The sequence below is a fragment of the Cydia fagiglandana genome, chromosome 1, assembly GCF_963556715.1.
Source record: "Cydia fagiglandana chromosome 1, ilCydFagi1.1, whole genome shotgun sequence".
Taxonomy (NCBI): Eukaryota; Metazoa; Arthropoda; class Insecta; order Lepidoptera; family Tortricidae; genus Cydia; species Cydia fagiglandana.
Genome location: NC_085932.1, coordinates 4,584,577 through 4,603,754, shown reverse-complemented (window position 1 = coordinate 4,603,754; position 19,178 = coordinate 4,584,577). Strand labels below are relative to the sequence as shown.

Sequence of the window (19,178 nt, the reverse complement as noted above, 5' to 3'; positions counted from 1 at the left end):
TTCATTTTACGGCAAAAATCGGACACATTCCGATTTGTGTGTGCGATTTTAATGACATTGCTATTTGTAAGCACATTTTTTGTGCCTCACTCAAGTACAAACATTCTGCATACATTCTAGTACAGATGACGCCCGCACCCAAAAAAAATATGCTACTACTCACTGCTTATCCAAAAAAGTCAATACCTACGATGCTGTATTTATTTAATCACTACATCAACATTAGAGTAATCTTTCATGTCGAGCATCAAAACCTGTTCCAACTTTTTACACCGATAATTATACCCACCTACTAGCATTGTCTCCAAATGCCAAGCTTTCTAGCCCCAATGCTTATGTCATTATGTTGCTGATTAATTTGCAATCACGCACCATCGATCAAATGACAAAAACTAGATAAGAACTATTTCTTACATGGATAAATATTTTGGCTAATGGGATTCTTGGGTTCAAGAAATAGCTAACAGTACTGACAATACACATCCGACATCAATTAGGTGGGTTGTCCAATGAAGAAGATTTTTATAAAGCTCGAATCTTACATAACGACACGCTTTAAAAAGAAACCTTATGTTGTAGTTGTGAAGTTTCAATTTCTGGTCAACAGTCATGTAATATCGGAGGTTGCGAACGTCAGTCGCGGAGTCGATGACTTTTGCTGTAGGTATTTAAAACAGAATGGAGTTGAGAAAAACATCCTAGAGGCGATCGATAAATCGTTGTAACCAGCCTTAGTTGGTGGGTTCTGGAGCCCTATTCAACGTGTTTTACGATAGTTCGTGACATGCCAACAGTTTTCCGAAAAATTGTGTTCTTGCCGTCTTTTGCTATTGGCAGATCTATTAAAACCATTTACTTATATAATTGATATATACAGTGGTACTAGTAAACTAAATCTAGTAAAATATATGTACATCTGTGGGTCATTAATCATTATTGACTGAACGAAGATCGAAGTAAGGTTCTATTGCTCTATATTAACTACACAAAAAGACACTTCTGTATACAAATGTTATATTATATTATAATTATAACGTACAATAAGACAGCTTCTTTTAATAGTCCTAACTTACGTATAATAGGGAACATCAATAACAACCATAGATATAAAATTTAACTAGGATGCTTATTAATTCAATGCCTTAATATATAATACAACTTCCAGAATGGTAATGGTGTATTCATTTTCTGATTTAAAATGTCTCATAAAATGCCGATAAATTGTGTCATTTTTACGGCAGTGCATTTATAGCGGGTAGTTGGAGCGCGACGGGCGGTCCCGCGACACTCTGAAACCACAGATATATCTACGCCATAGATAGAGAAAGAAATACTAAAATACTAAACCGCGTAAAGCAGTGTAAAATATTGCAGCCGCAGATTTGACGGTTATTGTAAATGGTGCTCTGCGGTCCTTTATAGTGTATTATACTATACAATAACTGGATTGTAAAGCGTTAACCTTTGACAGCTCTGGTTCTGTACTCCACACGGAACTCGGGATATTACTTGGGTCAAATAAATTATGAAAAAATAAACTACATAACACTGACAATTAATCCAATATTAGCTAAGCACACACCGATTGATATTAAGCTTCCGATGCTCCGATGCCCTAAGTTTTGACGACATAAAGCCATAACAGGTTGCCCTTAGCGACACAACGCAACTTATACAGTTTTGCAAACATATCTCATATAATCATTTATTGAATATTGTTTCTGATTTAATCTTTAATTATCATTAAATTTTATGTTGATCTAGTCCGTTAAATAAATATGCTGATAAAAAATCTAAATTGATCAAAAATGCTAACCAGTTAAAAATTAATCGGTTAATATTTATGTAATAGCTCATTAAAAACCATCGCTGTCATATAGGTAGATATATTGATATGTTACTTCGTTTGAGTTTTTTTGTTATCATTGATATTATCACGCAACCATGAAACGGTATGCTTACACAAAAGTCGTGCTGTATGGGACTTTTATTTAATTGTATATCTGTGGCTCGACACCATCTAGACGCCTGCTACTTTATTTACATCTAGAGAAATGATTTGTCTGACATTCCTGTGCTGAAGAATAATCAGTATAATTTTAATATTAACGCCAGTTAACAAACCATAATATATGTAGTAGGTACATACATACATTAGATATTGAATGTGACATGATAGTGTCAGTCTTTTTTAATCGCATCGCGTGGTGTTAAAAAATGACACTTATTTTATCACGTGGATAGAAGCCAACCATAGTACCTACCTACACCTGCGAAAATGCCTAGCAAAGAAAGTAATGATACCTAGGTACTTATATAAGCTTGTAAGTATCTTCAAAATCATAAGAATTTGTACAAATATTCTTAATTTTTTTACATTACAGATAGGTAACGTAGGTATGTACCTATTTATAAAAATGATAGGTAGGTACTTATTACCGTCGTTCTGATAAATTATAATTAAATGTAGGTACTTACGTCGATTAAAAATGCAAACAGGACTTATCTAGTCGCTGCCCAATTACTGTCCAACTCATTCTTTATAATTAAGCGCCTACGAATCCGAAGAATGGACCTAAAAAATGATCAGACGTCGGCTCGGGTTCAATACACTTATCTTTATCAGACAGACAAATCGTATCTATAGTTGAGCGTGTAAATCGGCCGTGCGGAAAGCGGCTAGCCAAACTAAACACGGCGCACAATAGTCGGGTCGACTCGGAAAAAGTCGTGACCGACTCAGTCGGGACGCTGCGGGCGTAAATAATGCTCCGATCTTAATTATCGCTCCATCGTTAGATGACCGACGGGCACTCCGAAATCGGTGTGTTGCGACAGAAGTGGCCGTTCATTATCGGACGTATCGCGTACCGATAAATCGTTAGAACCACCTGCGATTTGGCGGGCGTGTTAGTTCTTTTGTTATTGCTATTATTTTTGTTGTGACTGGTGATGAGGCGAAAACGTGGTGTAATTTTCGTAAACAGCCGTGTGTAAGTAGTACTTATGGTGTAAGTGCTTTTTGACTGACTATTGTTGTAAATTACTACCTTACAATACAATAAAATCATGGAGGAAATGAGTTTTCCAAGCCTAGATAGATCTACGTTTTGTCTTTATAAACTATTTCTACCTAGCCTAACAAAAAACTTCATGATTATTTCAGACGTTCGAGGAAGCTCTCACACTCAATTTGGCGTAGGTATTTTTAGCAAATATACATACACATTTTATTTTTAATTATCTTGTTATAAAATGATAATAGTGTATAAGTGCATGGTGCACATTTGCACATTCTTAAAGACACTAATCGTTGTCCCAAAAGTCTACCGGTACAAGAAAAGGGCCCCCTAATTAGGGTAGTAATTATGAACAATTTAGCCAAGTTTATCATTAAAATGAATGAATAAACATTACGTAATAAAATGATATGGTTTATTTGGTCCCAGTTCGTTAATCGTCCCCGCTTTGTGGTCGCCGCTGCGCCGGAGTCGATCGCGATGCGCGAGCGACGTTGAAAAATTCAGCGGTCGTGATTTTCGTTCGTGTACTTCATTTATTTGCCGCATATTCCTGTTTGCAAGCACACAAACAGTCAATTAAACCAGAGTATAACTGACCTTTACAATTATAATACTAAGGCCCACTTGCACCATTCCACTAACCCGGGGTTAACCGGTTAAACTTGGCGTTACCATGGTTACCAGTACAATTTGACATTAGGTTAACGGTTTAACTGATTAATCCCGGGTTAGCGGAATGGTGCAAGTGGGCCTTAGTCGTAATCGTGGTGCGCTTTATACCGGTCACCTGAGTGTAAGAGTCAGCTAAATGTGGAATAACAGTTGTAGGGCGAATATTGTTTACGGCAAACTGTTAGATTGTTTCCGCTATTCATTTCAGTTGTTATCTTTGCTTTATTTTTGTTCCTTGTCATGTTTTGTGTTTAAATTGCGCTAAACAAAGCTTGGAACCCCTCTGACCCTTGTGAAGTGATATTTTTGTTATGTACATAATGTTTAAATATTATAATGGCCTACTATATTTAGCTTAATTAGGTAGAGTAGTAGATAAAAGTTGGTATATTTGTTATCCATTTAGCAAAACCAAGTTGTATAATTACCTAGAGGGACGCCAGTACGAGTACATGTGTTCCGATAAAAATACTGGTAGACATATGCGCTAATTATTTTTCAGTTTTATTCAAGCTGAAAAATGAAAGACTTTCTAACTATGTACGACCTATTGACTAAAATATTAAAATGTCAACTACCTACTGATTTAAAATCACTGTAATTTGCGTGCTAAAATATTCCAAGCACAGTTATTACGCATTTATCTGATATCGACAAATAAAGTATCAATTTTGCGTAAAATTCAGTTTAAGAATGGAGCAATTTTGTCATTCTGGGAAAGCGCACGAGCCTCGGGCAACCCGGCAAGGGTATAGGCAACGAGTTCAGCTTGCCGTGGCACTTTGAATCTTATGAAGAAGATAATAGAATTGATATTAAGAGCCCTGGGAAACCGGGAAAGTTTATGATGTGGTCTTGTCATGGCATTGATATTGATTTTGAACTTAATTGAGCAGGTAATAGAATTGGTATTACGACCCTCGGGTACATGCAACGTGGTCTGCTGATCATGGCACTGGCTTTGACTATGAACTTTATTTACAAAGTAGTAGAATTCTTATTCCTGTGTGGTTCTTTGTAGGGTTATGCGCCAGCTTTGATTACCAGAGAAAAGTCAAAAAGTCAATACTAACTTCCATACAATATTCCCTTCATTCATCATTGTTTTAACTATTAGGCTTTAAGGTCTTTAGCATTTTATAACTTTTATAAAGCACGTTGCTGACAATGACGGCTGCTTATTATATTTTAGGTAGAGACTTTAATAGATGACGTCATGAAATTCAAATCCATAGGACAAATAAGGGGCGGGTGCTTTTCTATCTACGTAGACGTACATTAATAGAAAAGAGACCAACTTTTAACAGAAATTGTCAGTCTATATCATTTACATGTCTCTCAGATTACTAAGGGATTTTATATGCATATTAGCAACCTAACCAACTGTTGCATGGGTTATTCTCCTAACTGATTGGCCCACTGTTTTGCATAGCTAATGTAGGAAAGTATTCTTCAACTTCTTGAGAGCACGCGATGTTGTCGTTAATTTGTTACATTGTAACATATGTATTTGTACTTTTATAAACGGACGTTCAACGTGTCGCCTCTCTGTCGCACTTGTAAATTCGTACGTAAGTGCGACAAGTGCGTAAGGCAACACGTCGAACGTGGTTCGCGGTAGGCCCTCTGTACGTACGTAGTTGAAGAGTATTGCTAGAATTTCTGAAAATGCGCTGTGTTGCCTCGTATGAAGGCTGCAGTGGTTCAGGTAGTACGTACACTTGTTTATCACCATCGTGAAATAAAAATAACTCTGTTATTATAAAATTATAGTATCGATCACGCAATAATAGGCTCGGGCGCCTCAGGTTGCGAATTTAGGCGAAATTGTGTTCGCGTGCGACCCGCTAACTGCGGCGTTTTGCGGCGCTGTTCCAGTCGCTAAGAGCGAAAGCGAGTTTTATGGCTAGGAAAACCAACACAAATGACCTTGATTTTTTTGTCTTCAGAGCCGTCCAACAATGAGGAATTCCAAAAATAATTTCAAGGAAAAAGTTAAAGTCGTCATCAGACAAATCCGCTGATATCAAATAATTAAGTTATTAATGATTACCATATACGCTTTATCCGGCAGATACATCATAAGTAGTTCAGTACAGGCCGCGTAGCCAAGATGCCAATCGCTAACGCTCCGTAGCGATCGAAACGCAACTGTCACTGTCACACTAATGGGGAAGAGTGATAGAGATACATAATGCTTTTCGTTGTCGAAGCGATAGCGATTGTAACCTTGGCTAGGGGGCCAGTACTCTCAGTAGGTATAGATGTCGCTAGGCTTATAAAGCAATCAAGGATATTATAGAAATTTTCACCACAATCGGGCAATCTTCCGTACCTCAAGTGGTAGAACAGTGTGTCTGGATCTCAGTAGACTTGCACTCACTTGATCTCAGTAAAACAGCACAGGAGCGGCACGAGATAGACTACCTCTAGGTACAGTCTACTGTAAAAATATGTCCCATAGTTCTTAATTCGCCGACATAAGAGCTATGGGACATATTTTTGAGATGATTTGTGCACCCATATTTTTACAGTTGACTGTACTTACCTCTCTTATATTAACGAATATAGTGAGAAAAATACGGGTAACTAGTCTCGCGAGATACCTACTGTCGCGGCGCTCCTGTGTTAAGCCGGCAGACACTATTCTCGTCCATCAACTCACCTTATTCGATGGCATGTTACGCTGGTACCCAATACCTACACCCTTTTTGGGTGGTAAACCCATTAGGAATACGGGACTTGATAAAATATGCAGCGAAATCATACGGCACGTAAAACAACTTTCCAATTCACGCAATCCTTAAATTGTTTGGGAAATTGATCAAATTTCCAGTGATCATTGTGGTTAAAACACTTTGGTTTGTGCCACTTAATGTCAAATGCTTGCATAAATACATATTTAAATTTAATTGCATGGAATTTTATGTATTGTAAGTACCTACCTCCAGGTCTGGCACGAATGAACTTAAATACATGCTGGAACTTAAGGCTCCAAGTTGCAAGAATTATGGAGGTATGGCTATTAGCTAGCACCCTAATAAGTTGGAAGTTTCAACTTATTAGAGTGCTAACCATACCTCTATATAAAATAAACAAGTCCCTCAAGTGACAGCCTTCCCTTGTTGAGTTTTAGCACTAAAAGTAGCACGTATTAGAACTCCCTAAATTAGGTATGTTAATAAAATTAGGTAGGTAGGTCAATATTATACACATCTATAAAACGTGCTCAAAACGCTAGAGCAAAGCGCAGCATATATAAACAACTTTTTTGTTCTGAAAGTATATATCTTTCTCTAATAAAAAAACCTGACTTAACAGACACAGACACGAATGTACCTAATCACGTACAGATGCCAAAATATCCTCATTTTACACTTTTAAACCTCAAAACGCCGAAACCGTTAGCAACAGGTCAAGCATCACCTCACACCGTCATTAGCATCCCCGGTACCATCATTTACATCCCCCAGAATTCCCAAAACGGGTGACGTTTCTCGCTATTTCAAACATTGCCATGGACAAATAAAAGAAGAAGACCGTCGACGACTATACATAATCATATTTCTCCAATACCTACTCAAGTTATGATGACTCAGTTCATTACATTATACATTATAAGACGTCTGTTCTCGGGTTCGGATTCCGTAGCGCCATCAATTGAGTGAAAATTAAGTTAGTTCACCAAGTTCAATTCCATGCATTTTATTCGGCGCTTAGAACTTTTGGACAAAATAACGTCCGTTCACTGACATTGCCAGTCTTCTTGTTTTGTTGGTCCATGATATCGCCGAATATTCGCCGGCCCCGAGCGATGCAAATTGCGTCGCAGTATCGCTGCACTTTATCCGGGGTTCTTTGTGCATATTTTACATATATTTGCGGGGATGCGATAGCCGAGTGGGCGTTGCGATGCTAATGCGATACGCAGATCATTTACTTACTCGATGAAACATATTGGATTTTAGCCGTATGACAGTGGCACAGCTCTGACAGCTGTGTCACACATGTATTATTCATTCCCGCGAAAGCTCACATTTTTGACACAACATTGCTTTATATTCAAGTTAAAAGACGAGTTACTATTTAATTGAAACTTCATAAGTATAAAGTTTCAATTAAATAGTAAGTCGAACTAGTGTAGAGAAAGAATAAGAACTTCTTTGGTTCCTGTAAATTTACAAACACTTAGATTATTATTTCGGTGTCTGACTTTTCGTACACGAGTACGGCAGCACTTAATTACTATGAGAATAATTATTAATGTGGGGTGACCATCACTCGTATTTTATTATTATTTGTAGTATAGGTACTTATATACCTATACTACAAATAATAATCAGCAAAATTTAGTTTTAGGGTTCGCTACTGGCTGTAATGGTATAAAATGTTGCAGAATGTGATTGACTGACAGTCAGCCATTCCATTTCCAGGTGCGCCGTGTCGTTTATATATGTGCGGCGAGGTGACCACGAGTCCTGATAAACGCTTTGTGCGGTGTCTGTGGTAAACAGTCTATGATGCAAGAACACCGATTCTCGTACGAAACGGACGTAACAGGCCCGCTTTAGGCAAAGCTTACGTCGGTTTAGGTTAGAAAGGCAACAGACGGCAGTTAGGCGCATAGTTCCATTTAAACGTGCTTTTTAGGTTCCAACCAAAATATGCATAACATAAAACGTATTTTGTTTAGGTTTATAAATAAAAAGGTTTATAAAAAATAAAATATTACTATAAATTGTTAGTAGGTATAGGTACTTGTGGCCAATTAATAATGATTATCATTTAATAATTTAAAATGATTTGGACGTGAATAAAAACGCTAGAAAATAATGATAACAAGTACCTTGTGACAGATACAAGTTACAATAACGACAGAGAATACTTTAATTTTAGTATACACAGCAATTTTAGTATACATGTCTAACATGACATAAGTACGAGTTTATCCTTGGAAATTAAGACACCTGACTCAATAAAATTAGTTCTAATATAAAACGATATTCAGATAAAGCGCATCCAAATATCTCCCCGTTCGCTATCGCTCCGGCAACTAATCTTTAGGCATAACATAATTTGTAACGAGTCCCGGGGGTATAGCGGGCCGCGCGCAGTCACGAGCAGTCTAAACACAGAGCGGGCCTAAACGATGCCACCATATCCGTCGGCGTCCCGCGCGCTATGCGGGCGCAGGGCCCTGTGAATTATAACTTGGTATACCGAGCGATCGACTCAAGAATACCAGTATTACAGAACTCTTTGCTAGACTTAGTGTCCTCTCTAAAGTCAATTTGTTGGTCTGAAACTGTTAAGTTTGAATGCACGTGCAAGGTTGTCTTAACATAGACTGGGCCTAAACGATGTCACCATACCCGTCGGCGTCCCGCTCGCTATGCGGGCGCAGAACCCTGCAACTCATCTCATACTCGTAACGTCATGGTTTACCCGAGCGATCGACTCAAGAAGACCAGACTAAGGGCTCATTTAGACGATGCGAGAACTCGCATGCGAGTTTCATTACATTGCGGGTTTTGATCGGTCGGTGGAATTGGACGTAACCTACACAGTCCGCAATGCAACTAAAATCGCATTACGTTACTCGTTACCGACCAATCAAATACCGAAATGTAATGAAACTCGCATGCGAGTTCTCGCACCGTCTAAATGAGCCTTTAGAGTACCTATCCTCTAAAAAATGTCGCTAAAATGTATGGTAAGGAAACTTCGCTTGCGGTCGGTAACCGATTGGAATGATAAGTGTGGACATTTTTCACGTAAACTCAAGAACGTACGCAATATTCTCTGACGTGGAAATGAAGTGATTGATACGGAGGCATATTTTAGCTTTGTTTTGTTAGAAGCAATAATATCCTAGCAGTAGTTTAGCAGTTATACCTAGCCAGAATTTAATGTTGTTGTTTGACAAAAATGTGCAAAAAGATCTGGCAGGTGAATTATAGAGGTGGTAGTAATTAATCTTGATTTTCCTTCAACATTCCATACCACAATATTCTTTCTATCGCAAGGTGTAATATAAATTGCATTCAAGAAATGGAGCAGACATGTGGCTGTAAAGGATTGCCGGTGAATTTTCCGGAGTAAACGATTTTAATGATTGATGTTCCTAAAATTACTTCCAAAAAGAATTTACAAACGGAAAGTTTTTTTGGTTACGAGACAGGGTCGATGTCCGGTGATTAAAAAACCGGACAAGTGCGAGTTGGACTCGCCCACCGAGGGTTACGTACTTTTTAGTATTTGTTGTTATAGCGGCAACAGAAAACCATCATCTGTGAAAATTTCAACTGTCTAGCTATCACGGTTCGTGAGATACAGCCTGGTGACAGACGGACGGACGGACGGATGGACGGACGAACGGACGGAAGGACGGACGGACGGACAGCGGAATCTTAGTAATAGGGTCCCGTTTTACCCTTTGGGTACGGAACCCTAAAAACCAGCGAATATAAAAATATGAACTTATAGTAAGATCTAATAGGCTTACCTAGTATGATCGTTGTTACTCTGTCCTAATACATCTTTGAATTAATAATGAATGGTGCACTACATGAAAACGCTCATGAGTTCTTATTAATCTAGTAGCGGAGCGTAATCAATTAACGAAACTTGACTAATCGATGATCCCTCTAAGCCGACGTTCTGTCATTTCTCTTCCCTTAATCGATTACTTCAAACATAAGCGGCAGGGGGTCCTCTAGCATACCACGACCTATACGGACGCTTTTTGTTCATGATAAATCTTTTTTGTTTAATATTATAAGCGTTGTGTGGCACCACGCCAGGCGTCTCTTATTTTAAAATTTAAACTACCAATAAAGAGCATATGTTTAATTTTCCCATCAAAACACTAATAAAAAGAAATATCAATAAAATTACCACAATAGTTCCAAGAGTTTCTCATACTTTCTCCGGACAACAAATTTTATTAACACATTTCAATTTATTTTGTAAGAAGTGGGATCGGACAATCAGCGTTAATTGCTGCTTCTGTTACGTTACGTAGGCGTCAAGAGCATTCCTGTAGGCACCTATCGAGTCGTTCGACTCTACCCTACAATGAAAAGATTGAGTCATCATAACAAATGCGGCGCGCGTCCTCCGAGGGCACGGAACTCTCCACAATCGCGCTCTTATCTGTGACGGCCCCGATCATTGTGCCCCGAATTCTTCGACTCCGAAGCACCGATCTACTCACAGATGACGAAATGCTAGCGTCTTGGTCTTTTACTCCTCTGTTCCTTTGTTGAATTGTCGAGTTTGTTCCGAATGGCTTTTTGTAAACGTCCACCGGCTGCGTTTGTAAAGCTCGCTTTTGACTTTATTAATCTTATCTCTCTGATGCATCGCAGGCAATGAGAATTAAACAACGACCGTTACCTTTGGACGGATCAATAAAATCAACTCACTATTTTTTGTGTAAGAATATGAAGATGGTCTTATCTAGTAAGTCATGCTCAGGACTTTGGTATAAAAGGTTTCTGGCATGTTTACCTACAGTTATTTAAATTGCTAAAACTGATAAGAGATACAAATCAAATTTCAAAGTGTTAAATTTTGGATAATGAAACCTCAATTCTTTGCAAATCTCTTTCATAAAAACCGCAGTAGGTATCACCTCTGGTATAACAAAAGAAATGATGTATGAAACAAAATGGAAACAAAAAATAACGTAAGAGAAACAAGTTCATTAATCATATTGATGAATGCATAGGACCACAGATAGGAAAGCCGAGAGCGCTCCTGCTCAATTTCTTCTTGATTTTCTTTCAATTCAGTTCTTTAACGACACCCGAAATCATTAAATTATGCAATTCATCTCAGGCCCGGACAAGGTACTCGAACGAGCAACAAAAAAGCAACAATAATTTAGGCAGGTTCCGAAGATCCCTGAATATGATACATTAATCCAGTGAACATCGGGTTTCGATTATAAATTAATAATAAAATTATGCATTTTGAATTCGATCTATTTAGTTTAGATACATTTACAGTAATAACGTATACTAATCTATGGATACAGCTAGGCTTTCAAGATAATCATAAAAATATTTAAAGGTTTTTTATTTGTGGTAGATGCGTTTAAACTGCAGTGTCTTAACACACAAAGTGCGCATTAATGGTTGTTAAACTTTGCATGGGTGCATATTGTTGTTTTTTGTACGTCTTAACTGCATTGTTGCAATTTGCAACCATATAGTGGTTCGCACAGAGAAAATTCACGACTCGGGACGTGTCGAACACATTGTGGCGTTGACATAACTTGTATTGTGTCGTGGTTTAGGTCCAACATTTCCGTGGTTTTGGTGTTTTTACCCTGACTGGTTTGAGCGTACTGAGTCCCACAGGACCATCGTCCCTAGCCGAACAGTTTCACGTCCCTAAAGGGCTACATTGTGTTTATTATTCCGCCCGTCGGAGGAGTCACACATTTGTCGAGCCAGCCGCTCGCTGGCTGCATTTTTAGAATTATTAATTTGGTTTGTGTTCTTATATTGTGTTAAATTGGCCGATTTTGTGCCAATCTTATGAATAAAACATCACCAGCCTTCTTCTGAGACGGTTTTGTGGCAGTCCAGACATGTTTAAATGCTTTATTACGATTTCACTTTGTTTAACTTTAAGAAGCATTGTATTGGAAATTGTATAATAGCATTTTAGTTTATTTAAAAATGCACCTGCTTATCTTTTATTTGTCAAGAAATGGAGTTAATATAGAGAAATAATGTTGGCATGTGAACGTGTACAATAAACCTATGTAATAAAGTTTCCATTTTAGTAAATATGCATCTCATCATTTTTTACCGCATATACCTACTAAATCTGATTCCCATAAGTTAGCATTTAGTTTATTTATATCTACCTAAAATGTCCAACTTGACAAGGGTCCATTATTCAATCTATTCACGATACTTTTTTTATTTCAGGTCGAGGTCGTGATCTTGGATAAAAATGACAGTCCCCCGGTGTTCAAAAACATTCCACCGGCGTATTTCGCCTCGGAGGACTTGGCGCCAGGGCAACCGGTGGCCACCATAATCGCGGAAGACCCGGACACCATCGGGACCATCACGTATGGCATCCTGTCGGAGGAGCATACTCCCTTTACACTGGATCCAAACTCGGGCGTGCTGATGTTGAAGGATCCTTTGGATAGGGAGACGATTTCTGAATACCAAATCGTGATCAGAGCTGACGATGGAGTGCAATTTACTGATGTCACTGTGGTTGTGCAGGTGAGTTTTCGTCGTTACTTTTAATATGCAATGTATAATTTATAAATGTAATATATTATATATATATCATAATAATATACATATATGTATGATTATATGTATATTTATGACTTTTTCAAGAAATTTATAAATGTTACACACAAAGAAACTTTAGAAGCGAATATAAAAAAAAAGTTTTTATGTTAGCTGCAATTTGTGCCAAAGAGAGTAATTAGTTGCCTAAATAAGAGCAGATATCAAATCATTTAAGTATATAGCGCTCATAAGACTTTTCGCTGCAGAGCTTATTTGAATAGCAGCAAAGTAAGTAAAACAAGATGTATGTACCAAAACTAATTCATCACCTGATCATTAATCAGCCGAAACTCCATAAAATTATTAAAGGAAGTGATTGGAAGCATACGAATAGATTTGAATATCTTCTGAGAATTGCCAGCAAATCTAAACGTGAATTAATGGACTTTGTGTTTGTTAAGGTGACGGACTCCAATGACAACCCGCCCGTATTCAAAGAGAGCGCGTATTCCTTCGATATCCTGGAGAACGCCGCCCGGGGCTCCATCGTGGGCACGGTGGCAGCCTTCGACCTGGACGCGGGGCCTAACGCACAGCTCACGTACACGCTCATCAGCGATTGGGCTAATGACGTGTTCTCGCTGAACCCGCAGACTGGCGTGTTCACGCTCACTGCTAGGCTGGACTATGAAGAGGTAAGGAACACGTTGGTCTTCGACTTTAATGCTCCAATACCCAGGTCACTTACATGCTCATCATCATCAGCCCATGAGTCCACTACTCCGCACCGGCTAATTAACTAAGACCCCTCTTCTAAATGGTGATATCTCAAATGGAAATTGAATGCAAACATGTACCTTAAATTATTTATCTGAAAGTGTCCTTCTCAATATCATTTGTTTTTGAGATGTGGCCATTTAGCTTAAAAGGACAGATTGTTGTGAAGCAGTTTTATAGCTGGTATCTATCACATGTTTTAAAAAAAGGGTGTTTAAGTTCAAATATAGATCGACCCTCCCAAGGCGCATGGCCACGCTACGCGCGCTTGAACAATGTTTGTAGATCCGCCCATGTGGCTTGCAATCCTGCGGGGCTTTAGTCGTAGTAGATTTTCGCTATAAATATGCTATTCGATCTTTTTGTATGATTTAGTCACTATAATTGTTTCAATGTCTTGAAAAAGTAAAATCCAAAATGATAGTCTTCCACAGAGATGAGAATTTAATCCGCCGCTTTTATGTTTGATGATATTATTTGTTTGATCTCCGCGAATTCAAACAAATAATTAGCAAATTAAAACATAATCCAATCAGATAATTGAGTAGTCATGTTTATTCTCAATTAACAAAAGAAGTAAGATAAAGGACAGCGTAAAAGGTGCAGCGACCGTAAAGACAGACCAAATGTTCAATTAAACACATTTTATAATAAATTAAGTGATTACCATGCAAAGTATTCGCACTCAGGCGAAACACCGCTTGAGGACTTCAAGAACCTTGACATTTTGCGAAGGATTTTTATTGGTATATTTGCAAATGAGTAAGGTAAACGGCCCCAAGTTCGTGTTAGTACGTTATTTCGTTAGTTTTTTTTCTGGCGCAAATAATAAGGAATTCAAATATCTTTTATTCAAATTATACATATGAAAAAAATCTGTATTATTTAATCTCTTCAATAAAATGATAACCAATATTTTAGTGATTAAACTAAGAGTAATACGACGGTCGAAACAGTTAGACGGCCGCGAATAGCTGTGTTGTATGCGTGCACTTTTTTTAGGCGTAAGGTGCGCGCTCTCACTTGTTAAGCTTATAGGAAGGAAAAGCTAAACCCATTCGAATAAAAGTTTTTGGGAGTGTTTCTGTGGGTTCCTTGGTAATTGATTTGATAAGAAAAAAGATTGAATATATGCATAGAAATAACTTAAAATTGCAATAAATCGACTCACGAAATAGCGGTCATTTTATCTTACATGTGTCTCCTATTTCGTGCCACTAACGAATCAAGGATTTTCTAGACACATTTTGAGTGCTTGTTTTTAAATATAACAACAAAGATAATTAAAAAAATAAATTAGAAAACAATTAATGTATTTCATGAAGTTTCGTATGAGCGAAATTCGGTATATGTTTTTTTCACTAGAATTCTCATAAAACGAGTTTGAATGTGACCCGAGTTAAAAATTTTAAGGTATGTTCCACGTATTCTCATATTAACTACTAGCACAATTTTATTTATTATTGAAATTTGATTTATTTTTGTGTATGTTTATTTTTAACGTATAAGATAGTAAATTATTTTATGTAAATAATAATTATTTTTTATTATTTTTTATTTTTTTTATATTCTATATATTATTTTTTTATTTAAAATAAAATAAAATAAATAAAATAAAATAAATTAAATAGTATGACTTTTAATTAAGTATTAAAGTACCCATATGGTTTACCTAAGTCTTAATTCAACCATTAAAGTCGACGAGTACAAAAAACTTTAAGCTAGCTCTCAATTTAACCTTTTTTTTTATTATTATTATTTATTTGACCTTACAATTATTCGTAAGTAGGTAAGACCGTTAAATATTTAAAATGATTATCAGCAAATTATCAATTTATCACCAATTACTCTAAGAAAACTTTATGCCGAAACAGGGGACACGAATTCATGAATTTAGGAGCTGACCTAAATTTGTATCACGAAATGGGAGCCAAATAAGAGGTTCACGAAAAAATTCATATAAAAAAAAGTTTCAACTAAAACCCTACAGTTTATACATTAAATTATTAACAAAGAACTAATATAACATATTCAAAAGCTTTCAAGGTAATGATATGCTTAGTAATATTTTAAAAAAATACACAAACTCTCAACTCACTCTCAAGAGCCTTAACCTGCCGAAACAGCCGGCCTAGCCAAGGTTACAATCGCTATCGCTTCGACAACGAAAACCATCATGTCTCTCTATCACACTTCCATATTAGTGCGACAGTGACGGTTGCGTTTCGATCGCTACTGAGCGTAAGCGATCGGCATCTTGGCTACGCGGCCAGGGGCCCTTTACCTTACACGAGAACTTGCCCTTACATGCCTCCAGTGGCCTGATTGATTCCGCTCCCGCTTTCGATTATTTGTTGCCAATAAATAACCGTATCGCATGTCCGTCCACAGTACCTACACACTATTTATTTTATCTCTCGCTACTACTGGTATAGCTTGTAATTAACACAACACTTTAGCCCGGAATGCGTCAGTAATTAACAATTAAAATAAAGCTTGTCAACATTAACTGGCCGCACCGAATTAAATCATAAGCGGTATCAATAAATTGTCCACTTTAGGGAACGTAAAACACTTAAGTTACGGTCAAGTCTGATTGATAAATAACCCGGAAAATCGTGAACAGGGGTGATAAGTATACGTCGGAAGAGTCGCTTGGCCGCCATGCTTTACGATTGTTAGGCCCTCAAGTGAGAGCCATCTAGGTACTCGGTTAAGGACAATGATTTTGTAGGTATATATTTGGTGCATGGATACTTTTGACATTTTCAGTAGTGATGTACCGACTATTGATTTGGCCGACTAGCCGACTAGCCGACTAATCGGCGCTCGAATGGCCGATTAGTCGGCCGACTAGTCGGCTAGTCGGCCAGATCATTAGTTTCGTATAAGTTCGGGTGAAAAACAATAGTTTTGCTATTTTGGTTGCGCTATTCATATATTAGCTTGGCTAAAAGGTGTTCTCTACAGGTTCAGAGACTCCTCGTTCAATTTCTGTCTTTTTTTTTATTTTGCGATCCTGAGCAGACCGTCAGTAGGTACAACTTGTAGGAGGTATTTCCAAGGCTCTATTTCTCATACGTAGTCGCCAGTTAAGAACCTATCCCCTGTGGTCAGCGTCTTTACGAGGAACGTGCCCTGTTTATAAGTCTCTAAATTTTGCAATAACATTAATACTCGTAGTTTCCCATGGCTCCACCATTAAAAAAAAAACAAAAACTGAATTATAATAAAATCCTTTAAGTATAGAACTTCCATGAAATTACACGTCAGTTGAGATCGACCTGAGAATTATATGAACAATAGTTTCCACACCCGGAATAGGTATTTTGGTAAAATAGACATAAAACATATGGTAAATATTGACTGTTGGTTTCTTTTTTTCTGTTTTTCTTTCACTAATAAAGTGCCGACTAATCGGCCATTTTTGCCGACTAGTCGCCGACTAATCGCCGACTACAAATGTGGCCGGATAGTCGGCTTTCCCGACTAGTCGGCGACTAGTCGGTACATCCCTAATTTTCAGTTTTGTCGCATTTTGACTGAACAAGTAAATACTTACAAAGTCAAAAGTCAAAAGTAGATATAATATAACATTCGCAACCTTTTATTTGACTTGCGATGTTAGTTACGTCAGATGTTGGAAATTCAATCAGAACCCATAACCCATAGGCCATAATAAACTTGCAGTAGGATTAAATTAGGTAAACCTACAAACCGGTGATCGAACTGATCATGGTGATTATACACAAACTCATTGAGTTTGGGTTTGTAGAATGACATTTATGTCATAAGATTTGTTCAAAAATGTAATTTTTGTAAAAAAATAATTGATTCGATGTATACATTAGCGTCGGTCAGGCATTTAAATCATTCGTATAAATAATTATGTTACATGATTTAACAAAATTATAATTATAACATAACTTTTATGTCGTATTTTCGATAGTAAATATCTTTAATTTAGCAATTCTAACAACATTCTCTGGGTAATCGTTTTTATGCAGAAATCCAATGTTTTAATACCTATTCCTAAATAGCTATTTCATCCTTTACCTCATAATGAATGAGCAATATCTTCCTTATTTTTATATGCACGTAAAAGCAGAAGCATTATTATTCCAACGTAGACAAGTTCTAATATCACAACGCCCAAGGGATATTGTTGGCAATTAAAAGTTTAGTGTCAATGGGTAGATAAGGAAGAGACTATTAAAAGAGTAGGTAAGACCCATAAAATGGTAACGGTGAAAATAAAGCCTATTTTCCAATTAAGCACTAACTTGAGTGTTGTACTAATGGCTTTTAATTAATTTTATTACTCCGAGAGAACGGAATGTACCTACAGAAGTTACATACCTATCTAGGTACCATTATGTAAATATTAACTTTAAAAATTTATTACAATTATTTTTGATATTAAACTTAGATGGCAAATCTATAATAAATAAAAGTGAGAATTAAGCACGAATTAAGAGTTTATGGTGCGTCACATTTTGACACATCAGCATCACTTTGTAAAACATAGGGGAGACCGAGATGAGTTTTGACAGAGAAGAGTTGTGACATTGTTGATTTTTTGGAATCTAATGACTGTTAGCGAGCTCGCAACAGTGTGCGTTTGTTAGCTCGTAACTTGAATTAACAAACGCGCTCTATTGCGACCTTGTTTTTAGTTAATAGATTCCAAAAAATCAACGATGTCACAATCACAACTCTCCTCTGTCACAACTCACCTCGGTTTCCCCTAATCCTCCGCTGCGTCTGTCTGTCTCACGAATTAATAAACTAGTGGATGTGAAATGACTGCTTTTTAGTATGAAGACCACGTTTTTTGTAACCCGTGCAAATCCAGGCAGGTCGCTAGTCATTGCCTAAGACATAATAAAAAATATAGAGATTGTAAGAGTTCTAAATCACGGTGGGCGCCAATAAATCGAACGTCAAAGACTTTTCATTAAAAAATCAGACAATATTTCTGATTGTATGATCATACTCGACGTTTCGAACTAGCAAGATCAATTCAAAACGCTTTTACATCAAAATATCACTAATCGGTCGTGGCATATCCCGCCTAAAAACATTTCACACGTCCCGCAAATCCGTACGCTAAAATACTCATTATGTACCTATTATTTCTAAGAGTAGTAATAGACACTTAAAAGCTTATTTTTAAAGTACACATGTCTGATTTAGTCTCCGCTCGAGGCTTATTGCGGTCCAAAGAATTATCTAAGCATAGATCTACAAGAGGGCGTTGACCGGACAACTTATATTGGACGTGATGTATAAGTAGCACAGATATGTCGGACAAAAGCCTGTCGCATTTGCTTTTGATCAGTTCTTATGCACTTGTCCATTATAAAATGTATAAATGGAACGTATGTAAGCTGGGATGTTTATAAACGATTCTTAATGGAATAAGTAGGTACTTAAA

At 37.2% G+C, this 19,178-nt stretch overlaps 1 protein-coding gene across 1 annotated transcript in view; it reads left to right on the top strand.

Moving 5' to 3' along the window:
- Positions 1-19,178, top strand: part of LOC134679591 (cadherin-related tumor suppressor) — a 141,852-nt gene that overhangs the window by 107,351 nt on the left and 15,323 nt on the right. Inside the window, exons 2-3 of the mRNA XM_063538544.1 lie at positions 12,641-12,949; positions 13,426-13,659. Of these exons, the coding sequence (XP_063394614.1) occupies positions 12,641-12,949; positions 13,426-13,659 (543 nt within the window). The remainder of the gene's footprint in view (positions 1-12,640; positions 12,950-13,425; positions 13,660-19,178) is intronic.